At 41.4% G+C, this 14,775-nt stretch overlaps 1 protein-coding gene across 3 annotated transcripts in view; it reads left to right on the forward strand.

The window, feature by feature from the left end:
• The window catches only part of LOC144088737 (vesicle-fusing ATPase), a 44,857-nt gene that overhangs the window by 6,047 nt on the left and 24,035 nt on the right, over positions 1 to 14,775 (forward strand). For 2 of the 3 annotated variants that reach the window (XM_077619362.1, XM_077619363.1), the window contains exons 2-4: positions 2,604 to 2,621; positions 8,208 to 8,293; positions 8,662 to 8,761. In XM_077619362.1, the coding sequence (XP_077475488.1) occupies positions 2,604 to 2,621; positions 8,208 to 8,293; positions 8,662 to 8,761 (204 nt within the window). The remainder of the gene's footprint in view (positions 1 to 2,603; positions 2,622 to 8,207; positions 8,294 to 8,661; positions 8,762 to 14,775) is intronic. The other variant, XM_077619364.1, reaches the window with a different exon arrangement.

The following is a 14,775-nucleotide window of genomic DNA, read 5'->3' on the forward strand; positions in this document are numbered from 1 at the left end:
CTGAGTTCGTATGTCGATTTACTCGTAACTCAAATGAACGTTTCCCATAGAAATGAGCTAAAACAAATTAATTTGTTCCAACCCTCTGAACAAACACCAAAAACAGGATATTGGATTGGAAAAACATTTGTATTTGTTCTAATTTGCCATCTATTAACAAAGTAACAAATAAGTACTAAAATGTGTTTAATTTTACTAAAATTAGATGGCTTTCGCGGAGGGGAGAGAGAGAGAGAGAGGGACAGAGAGAGAGTGGGGGAGAGAGAGACTTTTTGCATGGCAACGCACTCGTAACATAACATAAACAAATTTAAATTAACTTGGGTTACGATGCAGACACACTCAAAAAATAAGTTTAATCTAACCTTACACCAAACTTAATTGTAATTTTGTTCTAAAGTTTTATACCTTTCTTCTCCCGGGTTGGCTCTATTTGCCCCGCCTCCATCCTGACTTTCAGATGCAACCTATCGGGTTGTTTGCTTTTGTCTTCCCTTCAAAATATTCCGAAAATGATGGACACAAATGTCCTCACAATAAGATAATGCATGACCACTTGCCAACTTGCCCGAGAAGTAGTACTCCTCTCGTATTAGCGTACAAGCTCCGCCATTCGCACTGACTAACGGGGAAAAAAAACGCTGAAAAAATGCAACGCTCCGCTCAGTGCTCGTAGAGAGATTATACGAGGGAGTTGCGACCAGAAAGACAGTGCCCATGATATTCTTAGGAGCAGCCTCTCGCATCCGCTGTATGCTCGTATATCAAAATTTGTCTCTTATCTCAAGATATATATTTGCTCAATTGTACTTGTATGTCAAATTGCTCGTATGTCTGCAATACCTTGAAATATGAAAAATTTGAGATAGGAAAATCCCGAGCAAATTTTTGCCTTGAGATAAGAGCATACCAGAAGGTTTTCGATGCGGCCATCCGGGTGGCCGAACATTGCGAGAGGCTGCTTATGAGAGCAGCATCACTCTGTCTGCATCTACCTCCCGAAAAGATATCTACGAGCACTGGGCCGTACAGAGTACATTTTTACTGAATGTAGCGTGACCGAGTCGATAATCTGCGAAAAAGCCAGCGGAATCTACATGGACTTCAAAGCAAAGCACGCATCTGAGAAAGAGCGAAACCCTTCAAAGCGAGGCGTGGCTAGTTCAATAATTTTAAAAAGACAAACACTCTCTTCTGAGGCATGGAGAAGCCAGGAAGTTCTGACTCGAAAGTTATTGCACAAGAAGGTTTAAATATAGTGTAACGTAAGATTAAAACTAATTTTTAGTGTGTGTAAAATAATCTAAGTTCATTTAAGTTAAATTTAAAGTTTATGTCATGTTACAAGCATATTGCTGTCAACTTGGTCTCGCTCTCGCTCTCGCTCTCTCTCGCTCCCTCCCTCTCCTTCCCTCCTTCACGCACTCTGCGCTACCTGTACTGAATAATGTCACAATTTAGTATTGAAGATCATAACGTCTAGCGAGGTATTTGTTACTTTGTCAGTAGGTGGTGAATTAGAACAAATAAAAAGCTGTTTTTCCATTGTAATATCCTGTTTTTGGTGTTTTTTTCAGAGGGTTGGAACGGATTAATTTGTATTTAGTTCATTTCTGATAGGTTTGTTAATAGGTATACTTAAATAAAAACAGAGAGACATCGTTGACATGTTCCAGCTACTAAACTTGCAAGTGAGAATCGTCCTGGCTCGTCCTCGCCTCTGGAATATTCTGAAGAAATGGCATCCTCCCCTGTCCATTTAGCCGCGCATAATCAAAACATCTAAGGTAATCTGATTCAAACAATTGCATAAGCTAACCGAATAACACCATTAAGGTCAAAAAACAACTGCCACAACAATTTCGTATCAGGTCGGAAACCAAGAACACCTGCGTAAGAATTTGCACAAGTAAGCATACAAGGTGACCTGAGCGGATCGTAAACCAAAACAACTGCGTAAGAATTTGCACAAATAAGCATAATAATTCCATATATGGTAAAACCCGAGCGACAGTATTTTTAAACAATATGCGAGTATTGTCGGAAGTTGATTCGATTATAGCCATCTGCCGGAATCTAAGTCAAAGCAATTTAAGAGTCCTTCGTAGATCTTCATTGCGAACTCAGATCAACAGTCCTCGGCCTGGAACATGGTGTCCTGTCCGACTCAATAGTCCTGCAAACAATTAAATGTCCTCGAAGCCAGCTGCCTCGAGCTTTGTAAGAATGATTTAATAATATGCACATATTTCATATGGGCCCCAATATGCACATATATAATAACATCCCAGAATAACCCCAACAATTTCTATGGGAAAATTTTATTTGAGATACGAGCAAAATGACATACGAGCTCGGTCCCGGAATGCATTAAGCTCGAATCTCAAGGTATTACTGTACCGTCATCTCTGGGCCGCCCTCTTACCATGTCCACTATGTATGCATGTTTGTAATTAAATTGGCATGCATGTGAGTGAATCCACGCTTGTGACTGTATCGAACCTAGTATGTCACTACGACCTTACGCGTCCACGTTAAGTCCAACTCGGTCTCAAAAATGTCTTCTGTCCTTCCTCTCTGCTTGCCCATGCTGGCGCCACAAGGTGGTAATATTTTTCAAGGTATGTATGGAAACGCAACTGTTAAATCGATCTGTCGTCTTTCTACAATTCCTTGGGAAGTGTCTTGCTCTTCCCACCTGACAAAAAATGAAATTATTCTGGGAGAGCTGCTTGCTGGGAGAACTACAACTCCCTGTAATGTTTTGGTCCCATTGCAGCACAGCCGTTCAGTGTCCTAAGCAAACTGGAAATGGAAATCCTCTGTCATTAGGATTCATTAATTTATACCCCTGGGCGTTCTTTAATATGCGTGTAAATGTTTGTCCCTAAGGGAATAACTGCATAATGCGATTGTTATTGTTTTAAAAAAAACAATGAAATGAGAAATGGCATCCTTTCCCACTTACCTCTGTTGACCAGTAGATTATGGTTGCAAAAGATTCCTTCTTCACAGGCAACATTGTTTGTGTCAGGGGTGTCAAACTGCCAACCCTTGGCAGGGCGTATTAATTAGCTCAATAATATGGAAAATTTATAATTCATTGTCTAATCTATTAGTGCACTAATCCTGGCAGCCTTAGATTACCTGTGTTTGACGGCACTCCTTGGCCACACCATTTTGAATGGAAGATGTGATTTAATTTGTCCATTTGCCCTCCAGGCAAAAATGGATTTGACATCTAATGCTGTCAACGGTGGCCAACTTAGTTAAATATTTATGGCTTTTGCCGAGATTGCTAACATTGACCTGTGCGTTTTTTTCCTCCTTGCACTGTCCATAAGAGGAGGCTGCTTTTATTGCAATTGCATTGTGAATTTTGCCTAATGAGAATAAATGAATTATGATTTTGAAATGATGCCTGCAAAGTGGTTCAAATTTTGCAAAATTATGTTTGTAATGAGTCTCAACAATCTATCCCAGCAGCAATATTTTAATGTCTTTCAATTAGTTCTTCCGCTTCTGGAGCTGTTATTCTGATCCAGATGGTCTACTACAAAGATATACATGCACCTTTGGGACTTTTTTGATGAAATAGTGCTAACGTCTTTTATTGTTGCTGCCAAACATAATCATGCATCGACAGGAAAGTTTTTTTTTTAATCTGCTCATCTGGTTGATACCTGGAAGAATTTGATCAATGTATCCCTGAAATCCTTACAAATGCATTATAGGTCAAATTTGATGGGTCAAAGCAGACAGGAACGACAAAATGAGGCAGTTTTTTCATTTTGTTTCCATGAATTGGAATGATTATGAATCCCTGAAATAATATTAGATACATCATGATCAATGATCAGTTATTTATTTTGCCTATAAGACACTACTTTTTCCTCAGGGTTGAAACATTTTTAGTTCAGTGCGGCTGATTTATTACAGGCCAAAGGGTGCTCGGATGATTCGCCTAAAGACGTTTCGCCGACGGACGTTTGACAGACGGACAGGTCGCCGAATGGACGTTTCACCGAACGGTCAAACGGAGCTTCGGCCGAGCGGAGGTTTCGCCGGCGCGCTCGCCCCGCCCTCGGATCGTGTGTGTACAAGTTTTTCAACCTCGCCCCGCGGGCTATATACGGCCGTTACAGATGACATTCATTTAGGAATAACAAGGGCATGTACTGCTCCCCGCTGGGCATATTTCTAAATACAAGTTCACGGCATATAATGACAGCAATCATGTTAAATCCATCCTAAAACAGCATTTAATGATCAAATACAAACACTGGAGCTCTTTGGACATTAGAACCGAGCCCAGGGAAGTGAATTCCTCGGGAAAATGTTGCGATGATGTCGCGATAAGGAAAAAAAACGTCTATATATACGACCATTCGCCAAATGGCTCAAAATGCGTTTAATGATTAAATACAAATACTAGTATTTGTATATACAATACTAGTATTGTATTTTATACTAGTACTTTATTTAAAAGAAGACAAAGGAAATTCACATATTCTTTGTGTATACAGACTAGATGTCCGATGCGCGTTGTGAAGCAACGGCGCTCGACGTCGTCGCTTGTCGGCCATTTTAAGAACAGCCATTCGCCAAACGGCACAAAATGCTCTCAAATCCGGTTAAATCCAGCCGAAAACAGCGTTTAATGATTAAATACAAATACTAGTATCTTTATTTGCGACATCAAATGTCGGATAGGCACTGGGGAAACACACCGTTGATGTGTATGGTGCTCATACTTTGAAAAATTTATGGAGTTCGGGATTTCAGCGGGGCATCAGCGTTTAATGATTAAATACAAATACTAGTATTTGTATTTGCGACATCAAATGTCGGATAGGCACTGGGAAAACACACCGTTGATGTGTGTGGTGCTCATACTTTGAAAAATTTATGGAGCTCGGGATTTCAGCGGGGCATCAGCCAACCCAATCCGCTCATGTGTCACTATCCTTGGTTACGCTCGGGGAAAAAACGCCGCCGATGTGTGTGGTGCTCACGCTTAGAAAAAAATTATGGTGCTCAGGATTCCAGCGGGGCATGTGTCACCCCTGTCCGCCCACAGAGCACTGTGCTCGGTGAAAAACCCCTCCAATGTGTGTGGGGCTCAAATTTGAAAAATTTCTGGAGCTGCAGAAATTCAGCGGGGCGTTGTCCAACCCAGTCCGCTCACGGCGCACTATTCTCGGATAGACTCGGGGGGAACCCCCGCCGATTTTTAAAGTGCTCAAACTCGGGAAATATATGGAGCTCGATAATGAAACTCGGCATGTGTCATTAAAATCCGCCCACGAAGCACTGTTCCTGGGGAGAAACCCCTCCGATGACCTTTGGGATATGATTTACCTACTCGGCGGGCCGGATTAAAAATCCTAACGGGCCGTATATGGCCCGCGGGCCGAGGTTGCAAAACTTGTACACACACGATCCGGGGGCCGGGCGAGCGCGCCGGCGAAACCTCCGCTCGGCCGAAGCTCCGTTCGGCCGATTGACCGTTCGGTGGAACGTCCATTCGGCGACCTGTCCGTCTGTCAAACATCCGTCGGCGAAACGTCTTTAGGCGAATCATCCGGCCACGAGGCCAAAGAGTTGTATGTCTTGAATTGTCAAAAGTATCAATACAGATTTGCTGTACCCGAAGACGATATTTTATTACAAAAGTATCGAGACTCAGTTACCGTATTTTCCGGACTATGAGTCATGCTTTTTTTCATAGTTTGACTGGGGCTGAACCAAAAAACTCAAGCGTGACTATATATTTTTCTCTCTCAGCTTCTAGGTACGGATGTTTCAGGTTAAGAAATTTTTATTATGCAAATGCTTGACTCGAGATACGAAAAAGATCCAAGTTACAAAATCCCCCCAAAAATAAATGCATTTCCTTATCCGTTATTTTATTTTGAAAATATTGTCACAGATGCATTGATTCTCACTTTAGAACCTCGCTACCCTCTGCTGGGCTCTCATTTCATTGCTCTCATTCTATCTCATAATGACAATAAAAGCATTCACTTCAATGAAATTGCTGTCTCACAACAACAACTATCCATATTTCAAGATTCTCTCTTACTTACCTGTCCTAAATGCTCCTCTTATTAATGATTGCAATTCCCCTTGTTAAGCGATTAAAAATGCAACGCGGCACATATTTTCACACACACAGGGCACATGTAAAAGTCTAAAATTTACTACAAAGTGGACGACTTTTGGCCCTGGTAGAACGGGCTCTTGCCGCCATCTGGCGGACAAACACGGGTATTACGTCTCCCGTAATAACGACCCTGGCACATATTCATATGCGTTATTTATTTTAAGACATTAATAAATCATTTCCTTATAATTTTCTCTTATTTTTGTGTTTCCTCACATCTTTTATACAAAATTGGGACACTTTGACCAATTTTAAAGGGTTTAGTTGGTAGTTGTGTGAGGACCGTGGAACGAATTAGAGAATTTACATATAAAGTACACCTCTACTTACGAAATTTTCAAGTTACGGAAAAAGTTCTGGAACCAATTAATTTCGTAAGTAGAGGTACGACTGTATATAGCCGGCCCGGTAGGCGAGTGGTAAGCTTGTTGGCCTCACAGTTCTGATATGGAGGGTTCATTCTCCAGTTGGTTCCGACCTTCCTGTGTGGAGTTAGCATGTTCTACCCTGGTCTTTGTGAGTTTTCTTTAGGTATTTCGGTTTCCTCCCACAACTCTAAAACATGCATGATATGCTGTTAGAACAAACAAATTGAGTTTGATTTATTTATTTAATAAGGCACAGCACATATTAACAAACATATTTATATTCATGTTAATGAAGATACGTATGTAATATTGTAGCCGAGGGCTAATTTCCATCTTTAGTCGTATGTGTAGGTTGAAGATAAACGATGACACATACTAGACACACAGACACGTAACGTAGCTCCTCGGTATGAGTGTGAGCGTGAATGGTTGTCCATCTCCTTGTGCCCTGCGAATGGCTGGCCACCAATTCAGGGTGTCCCCCATCTGGTGCCAAAGTCAGCTGGGATAGGCTTGAGCACACAAATAAATTAATGAATATATATTTACATTCACACTCATGGTTGAGTGGTTAGCGCGTCTGCCTCACAGTTCAGGAGTTGAGGGTTCGTTCCCAGGTTGGTCCTCACTTTGTGGAGTTTGTATGTTGTCCACGGCTTGCATGGGTTTTCTCTGGGTACGGTTTCCTCCCACATCCCAAAAAAATGAAGAGTAGGGTGGTTGAACACTAAATTGTCCCTGTGAGGATAGGTGGTTCGGAAAATGAAGCTGTGATGTTGGAAACATTTGTACTGAACAAGCACAGAGATCAAATAGGATAGAAAATACTACTGATGTGGAACCAACCTGTAAGAAGTGGTGACATTTGTTGTCTCTGATGGATCTTCCAGAATATACCTGATTTATTGTCTACAGCACTGGTGATTTGCCTAACGCAGTTGCTGTGGTTACCAGATCATGTGCTCAGACTGCAGCATTGTCTCTGAATTTTTTTTGCCAGCTGAAGTTGGCTACGGAGTGCCTTGCGCTAGAGTCACATTCAAATTTTCATAGTAATCAGTTTTGAAAATGAAGGAATTGTATGTGGCATCTGATGGCACAAAGTCATGACAAAATATGCTGTATCTTTTTAAAGCAATCTGCCAGTGACTGTGCTGGAAATGTTATGCTGCCTTTGGTGTTAACAGCACAATTCCCATGGGGATGTTGAAATGTTTCCATTCATGCCTTCCCTCATAACCGGTGTGACGTAGCATCATTTTTATTCCACGGTTTGGTCTGTGATGAAACAGCATTGCATTATCGTCTTCTCGTGCCACTGACAACAACAGAAAAACCATTATTTGTGTGACGGTTGGTAGCAATTGTACAAACGCTTCTAGCCCTTCTCAGCCCAAACAGATTGAACATCTATGACCCTCAATCAATTATTAAGTTAATTTATTAAAACATTAAAGCCAATGGAACATCAGAAAGTGTGTTGATATCTTTATTTGGTCTCAGTATTGTGATAAAATGCCAAGGTGACTGTGGTCAATGTAAAATAAGCTGATTTTAAAAGCAACTCTGGTTGGTCTATCACCGTCAATGGAAGCCAAAGATTCCCAGTTATGTCGCATGCCTAATAAAAGTTCTCTCCCTCCCCTAATCCTTCTATGCCTCTCTTTTTGCAGACGATGCAAGCAGCAAGGTGTCCGACAGATGAGTTGTCACTAACAAATTGCGCCGTGGTCAGCGAGAAGGACCTGCAGTCTGGACAGTGAGTTGTCATCATTATCAGGCGCCCACATTTCTCTTTTGCAGTGCCAATAAACACACCTACACAGCCTGTTTTGCGGTTTGTACTGCAAACTGATTAGATGTACTTGAGAAAGCTGTGTCTGTAAAGATATTCTCGCCGTTGTGACGAAATCATTTTGACACCAGAAATAGTTCATTCATCTTCCATGATTTCCCGAGGAAATATTGATTAAACATTGGAATACATTTTACCGTAGCTTGACTGTCCAGCACAGATTGCTTGTGTGGCTCAATGTCCTGCAAAACAATGGATGAATTCATTTTGAGACGCTTGGTGTACTGTCACTAATTATTATAAAATTTATTGAGGTTACTATCTCTCCACAGACACGTTACGGTGAAGACTACACCCAACCACAAATTTATGTTTACAGTCAAGACTCATCATACAGTGGCACCTGGTTCAATTGCCTTTAGCCTTCCACAGGTAAGCCATTTATACACCTACATTAAAATGATTTCAGTTTTATACTTCAAGATTATAAATTATTTAGATTAGGGGGGTGAGGTCCATGATGTACTATATACCATATTTTTCAGATTATAAGGCAAACTTAAATTTCTCTATTTTGCTAAATCAAATATTTTGAGTGCACTTTATAATCCAGTGTGCTTTATAAATTATCCTGGTTGTGCTTAACTCGTTGGCCGCCATTGACAACGCTGGCCATCCAATTCATTTTGGTTCAAATCACAAAACCAAACCTGATGGGAACACATGGGGAAATGGGGAGCATGACATGGCAACTAGGCATGGTACAAACAAAGCAGACGATCCAACAAAGACTAACAAACAGAAAGGGTTTAAATCAGGGGTACCCAAACCTTTTCCTGTGAGGGCCACATAACTTTTCCCTTTTCCCTTCTCTGATGGGGGGCCGTTAGTTTGTAACAGAAAAAGTGTGACGATCGTAGGGGAGCTTAATTTTTTTATTGTTTTCCAGAAAGCCACACAACCAAATAACCCTTTCCAGGTTCTTTACAGAAAAAAAGTCAGGAAACAAATAATAACACTATTAATGAAATAAATAATAACTAAATAACCCTCTCTGAGTTCTTCACAGAAAAAACAGGAAATAAATAACACTGTTTATGAAATAAATAAGAACTAAATAACTCTCTCTGGGTTCTTCATAGAAAAAAAGCCATCGAACATTAACTTTCTGTTGTGCCATGCACAATCTTAAGAGATAAAAGTTCAGCTCAGTTGTCAGAGCAGAATCTCTCTGACACATATGAGCAGTCTCTTAAAGTTCTTGTGTTTCTTCCTTATAATCCTTTTGTTCCAATAGGCTTGTAGACACCGCTGTTTCCAGCGCTCTCATCAACTTCCCTTTGAAAACCACAAAGGAAGCAGGTTGAGAAACTGAACTAAGTGAAACCGCACCTACACAGCACAATACATTTCACTACCAGTATGGTTGTAAAGATGGATTTTATCCCAGTAGATTTTATTATGATTATATTTGTCTATGCTCAGAATGACTCATTCAAGTCAGAAAAGTGAGCTTACCTATGTATGTTCATCAGTGTGAACTGTGGGCCTGCATCTGGCTGGTGAGAAGTTGAATATCAGGTTCCATTCTAGTAACAGCCAGTCTCAAGCACTGATGCAAATGTTCATCTGTCAATCTTGATCTCATCGGAGTTTTCAGCAGTTTCATGCGAGAAAAGGTTTTCTCGCAGATCTACGTGCTGCCAAAAACTGAGGACATTTTCATTGCGTGTTTTTTTATGTTTGGATGTGTCGTTTGGGAGGGAGGCATAGAAGTCAATGAGACTGTTGAGCTTGAATGCGTCTTTCAGAACATCACAGTTCTGTAACTCAGCCAACTCAAACTGATATGAAGGCTGGGCTTCATCAATGTCGGCAACAAAGGGGTTCTGAAAAAGACGGATATCTTTCGCATGAACATGTAGTTCAGTGAATCGCACACCGAATTCCGCCTTCAGCATTTCCAGTGCTTCCACGCACTTTTCAGCTGGGAACGGGATGGCTGGGTTCTCTGTCGACAGGTTTTGGGTAGCAGGAAGATGGACAAAGTTGCGCTTTTTCACTTGTTCCAAAAGCAGCGCTAATTTCACCTCAAATGCTTTTATGTGTGAATACATGTCGCAAATGAGTTTCCCTTCGCCTTGTAGCTGCAAGTTAAGGCAGTTAAGTATTTCTGTCACGTCTGTTAAAAATGCGAGGTGCCATTTCCATTCTGGGTTGATCAGCTCTGGGACCATTTTGTCTTTTAAATGAAGAAATGCGTTAATTTCGGGTAGAAGCTCGTAAAAACGCCTCAAAACTCTGCCCCGGCTCGGCCATCGGACCTCTGTGTAGTACAGCACATCTCCGTGCGTAGACTCCAGTTCAGACAGGAATTCTTGGAACTGCCTGTGTTTAAGTCCCTTTGCCCTGATGAAGTTTATGCACGACACCACAACCTTCATTACAGAATTCCACGTCAACACTTTGCAGCACAGTGCTTGCTGGTGAATTAGGCAGTGGACTCGTACCGGGGCGGTGAGACCCCTTTTTTCCAACTCCCGGTTCTTCCAACTCCCGGTTCATGCGTCCTATTAAACCGCGAGTTTCGCCCACCATACTAGGAGCCCCGTCAGTTGTGATGCTAGCCAGCGTTGACCAGTCCAGGTCCAACTTCTCCATGGTTTGGCACACTTTGTCAAAAATATCCTCTCCCGTTGTTGTCCCTTTGAGACTTTGGAGGGCTGCGAGATCCTCGCATATCTCAAAGTTTGCGCTAACTCCACAAATAAAAATGAGCAGTTGCGCTGTGTCTTGCAAGTCCGTGCTTTCATCCAGTGCTAATGAAAAAAAGTCAAATTCTTTCGTCTTCTGCTGCAGCTGGGCATATACATTACTCCCGATTTCTTCAACGCGTCTGGTGATTGTACTCGCCGACAGACTTACGGCATTAAATGCATCTTTCTTCTCGGGACACACTTCCTCCACGACAACATCCATACATTTCTTAACAAACTCTCCGTCAGTGAAAGGCTTACCGTTGCTTGCTATCAGTTTAGCAACCCGAAAGCTGTCCCGAACGGATGCCTGGTTCAGCAGAGCTGGGCGTAGAAATGTAGTCTGCTGAGATAATAGTCCAACTTTTAGCTTTGAGAGTTTGTCTGCTCGTATTTGGCCTTGCACGCTATCGTACTTGTCTTTGTGACGGGATTCATAGTGCCGGCGAAGATTGTATTCTTTGAATACTGCCACCGTCTCTTGACAGATGAGACAAACAGCCTTTTCTTTGCATTGAACAAAAAAATAATCGTTTGTCCACTGCAGGTTAAATACCCTGCATTCTGAATCATTTTTTCTCTTAACTAACCTTTTCGCCATTATTCCGTTCTCAAACAGGTTCAGGTTGCACAGTTTTTATATGCTTGAATAGCATCGCAATAGCGATGGTACCAGGGCTCCGCCCTTACCTGCGATCGTCCAGATGTCTCGCTAACACTGCTCGCGCATGCAACGGTGGAAGTGCCCGCATGCAACGGTGGAAGTGCCCGCATGCAACGGTGGAAGTGCCCGCATGCATCAAAGGGAAACACTCTCCCCGCGCGTGTCACCAAAGAAGCAATGCAAGGGCCCGCTTCACTGGGATGATTTGTGGGCTCAGCAGGGGTGCAATGAACCAAACACAAGATTAAAATGTCCCAGTCTTCAAGGCCAAATAGGGAAAAAATCCGATAGCGTCTCTGGTATTGTTCAGAGGGCCGGTCCAAATACCGCGGGCCGTAGTTTGGTGACTCCTGGTTTAAATAGACAGACATGGGTTGATTACAAAGTACACGCAGCTGGTTACAAAAGGAAGGAAAGCCCGAAGGGACGCAAGAGGCGAAAAGCAAACAAACAAACCCAAACCCCAACTAACCCTAACAATTATCACTTAATAAGGGGAATTGCAATCATTAATAAGGGGAGCATTCGGGCGAGGTTGACAGGTACGGATTTTACAGAGGTCTCTGCTATTCTCTGTTCACGGCTTTGTGTTCTTAAACAGGTTGTTGATTGGCCAACCATTTCAAATGGAAAATGTCAGTGTAAGACAATCAGAAACAGTCTGACCGGGTAGGGCGGGTCTTACTAGGGTGGCTTACTAAAGACAGACACACAACCCCGAGAGAGAGCACACATTATACCATCACTAGTACTGGCGTACAGCGTTTGGCGTATTGCCAGTCTTGAGCCATTTGCCTGTTTTTCTTTTTAAAATACCTCTGAAATACCTCTGCACAAACAGCAGCCTCATTGAAAAGCATCTCAATGTGCTTATTGAGGCTGGATGTACAGTAGTACCGTGAGATACGAGCTTAATGCATTCTGGGACTGAGCTTGTATGTCGATTTACTCGTATCTCAAATCAACGTTTCCCATAGAAATGAACTAAATACAAATTAATTTGTTCCCACCCTCTGAAAAAAACACCAAAAAACAGGTTATTACAATGGAAAAACATATTTTTATTGGTTGTAATCCAACAGCTACTAACAGAGTAACAAATAACTAGTGGTTATGATGTTTAATAATAAAATTAGGCATTATTTTATACAACGGGGAGTTCGTGGATAGGGGAGAGAGCAAGCGAAAGCGAGAGAGAGAGAGTCACTTGACGAATGCGCTCGTAATGTATTATTAACTAGTTATGTTCCCATAACTAGTGGTTATGATGTTTAATAATAAGATGAGGCATTATTTTATACAACGGGGAGTGGATGGGAGAGAGAGACTGAGTCACTTGACGGATGCGCTCGTAACGGAATATAAACTTTAAATTTAACTTAAATGAACTTAGATTCCGATACACACACACTTAAACTTTTAATCTTACGTTACACTAAATTTAAACCTTCTTGTGCAATAACCAAGGCAAAGATGTACATGTATTCCACCGCGGCTTCCGGGGCGAACTTCCTGCTTCTCCATACGTATTGACGAGCCAGCTCAGTCCCCCTTACACTACTAATGTTTTTCTATTATTTCGTGCTTAATATCGTTTGTCATCATACGCCTTTTCTTCTCACTACCCTTCATTGCACCGGCTTGCTTTGGATCCATTGTGTTTCCCTTATTCTGCACTGACTAATGGAAAAAAACAGATAAAATGCAACGCTCCACCCAGTGCTCGTAGAGGTCTTTCCACGAGGGAGATGCGGCGAGAGAGACAGTGCGGTGAAATCATAAATTGCCTCTCACGGCCTGGACAACTGGCTGTCTCAAATGCTCGTATCTCAAAATTTGTCTCGTATCTCAAGGTAAAGATTTATTCGGAATTTTACTCGTATCTCAAATTCCTCACATGTCGGGGCACTCGTATGTCGAGGTATTACTGGTACCTCGAGATACGAGTTTAATTCGTTCCGGGACTGAGATTTACTCTTAACTCAAATGAACGTTTCCCATAGAAATTAACTAAAAACAAATTAATTTGTTCCAACCTTCTGAAAAAACACCAAAAACAGGATATGGATTGGAAAAACATTTTTATTTGTTCTAATTCCCCATCTATTAACAAAGTAACAAATAACTAGTGGTTTAATAGTACTAAAATGTGTTTACTAGTACTAAAATTAGACAGATTTTGTGGAGGGGGAGAGAGAGGGGCGAGGCGGGGAGACTTTTTCCACAGGAACGTGCTCGTAACATAATATAAACAAATTTACCGTAATTACTCGAATATAACACGCATATTTTTGCTATATAATTAATTCCAATAGTTGGGGGTGCGTGTTATAATCAATAACTAAAATAAATTACAAATTTTCGATCGAAAAAAGCATTGTCAAACTCACTTTGACGCACGGACATTGTGCAATTTCCAACTTTGAATTCAAAATACACGCATATTAAAGATCGTCAAGCCTCACAAACATCACAATCCTGCATTAATAAGCTGGAAAGTAGAATACTACATTGTAGTGTAGTACGTACTTGTATTTAAAAATATGTCCAGCGGGGGGCAGTACATTCCCTTGTTACATGTGATAGTCTTTTCCATTGTGCATATCTTCAAATCATTTATTTATTCAATTTGTATGTTCCTTTTCTTGTTTGAGAATGACAATAGATATTTGAATTAAAACATGGTATTGTCAATTGAAATGTAGTCAATGTTCAAGGAAGTCTAAAAGGTATTGCAACATAACATGTCTACATGATATGTTTGTCCACTCTGTGTATCATCTATTGCCCTAAAATTCAAACGCATAACTCCACCAACTGCACGACACTCGACACGCTCGTACCTGAAGATTTCTCTATCCGGTTTTGAACAAAACAATCGTGAAACGAAGAAAAAAAGGTACGATTTCTGATTTTCGTCAGCGGGAAATTTTAGGTGCGCACTATATTCGAGTACTGCGTTTTTCCAGATTTTTTTGGCCCAAAATTACCTGCGTGTTATTTTCGAGTGCGCGTTATATTCGAGT

The sequence above is a fragment of the Stigmatopora argus genome, chromosome 14 (genome assembly GCF_051989625.1).
Source record: "Stigmatopora argus isolate UIUO_Sarg chromosome 14, RoL_Sarg_1.0, whole genome shotgun sequence".
Classification (NCBI taxonomy): Eukaryota; Metazoa; Chordata; class Actinopteri; order Syngnathiformes; family Syngnathidae; genus Stigmatopora; species Stigmatopora argus.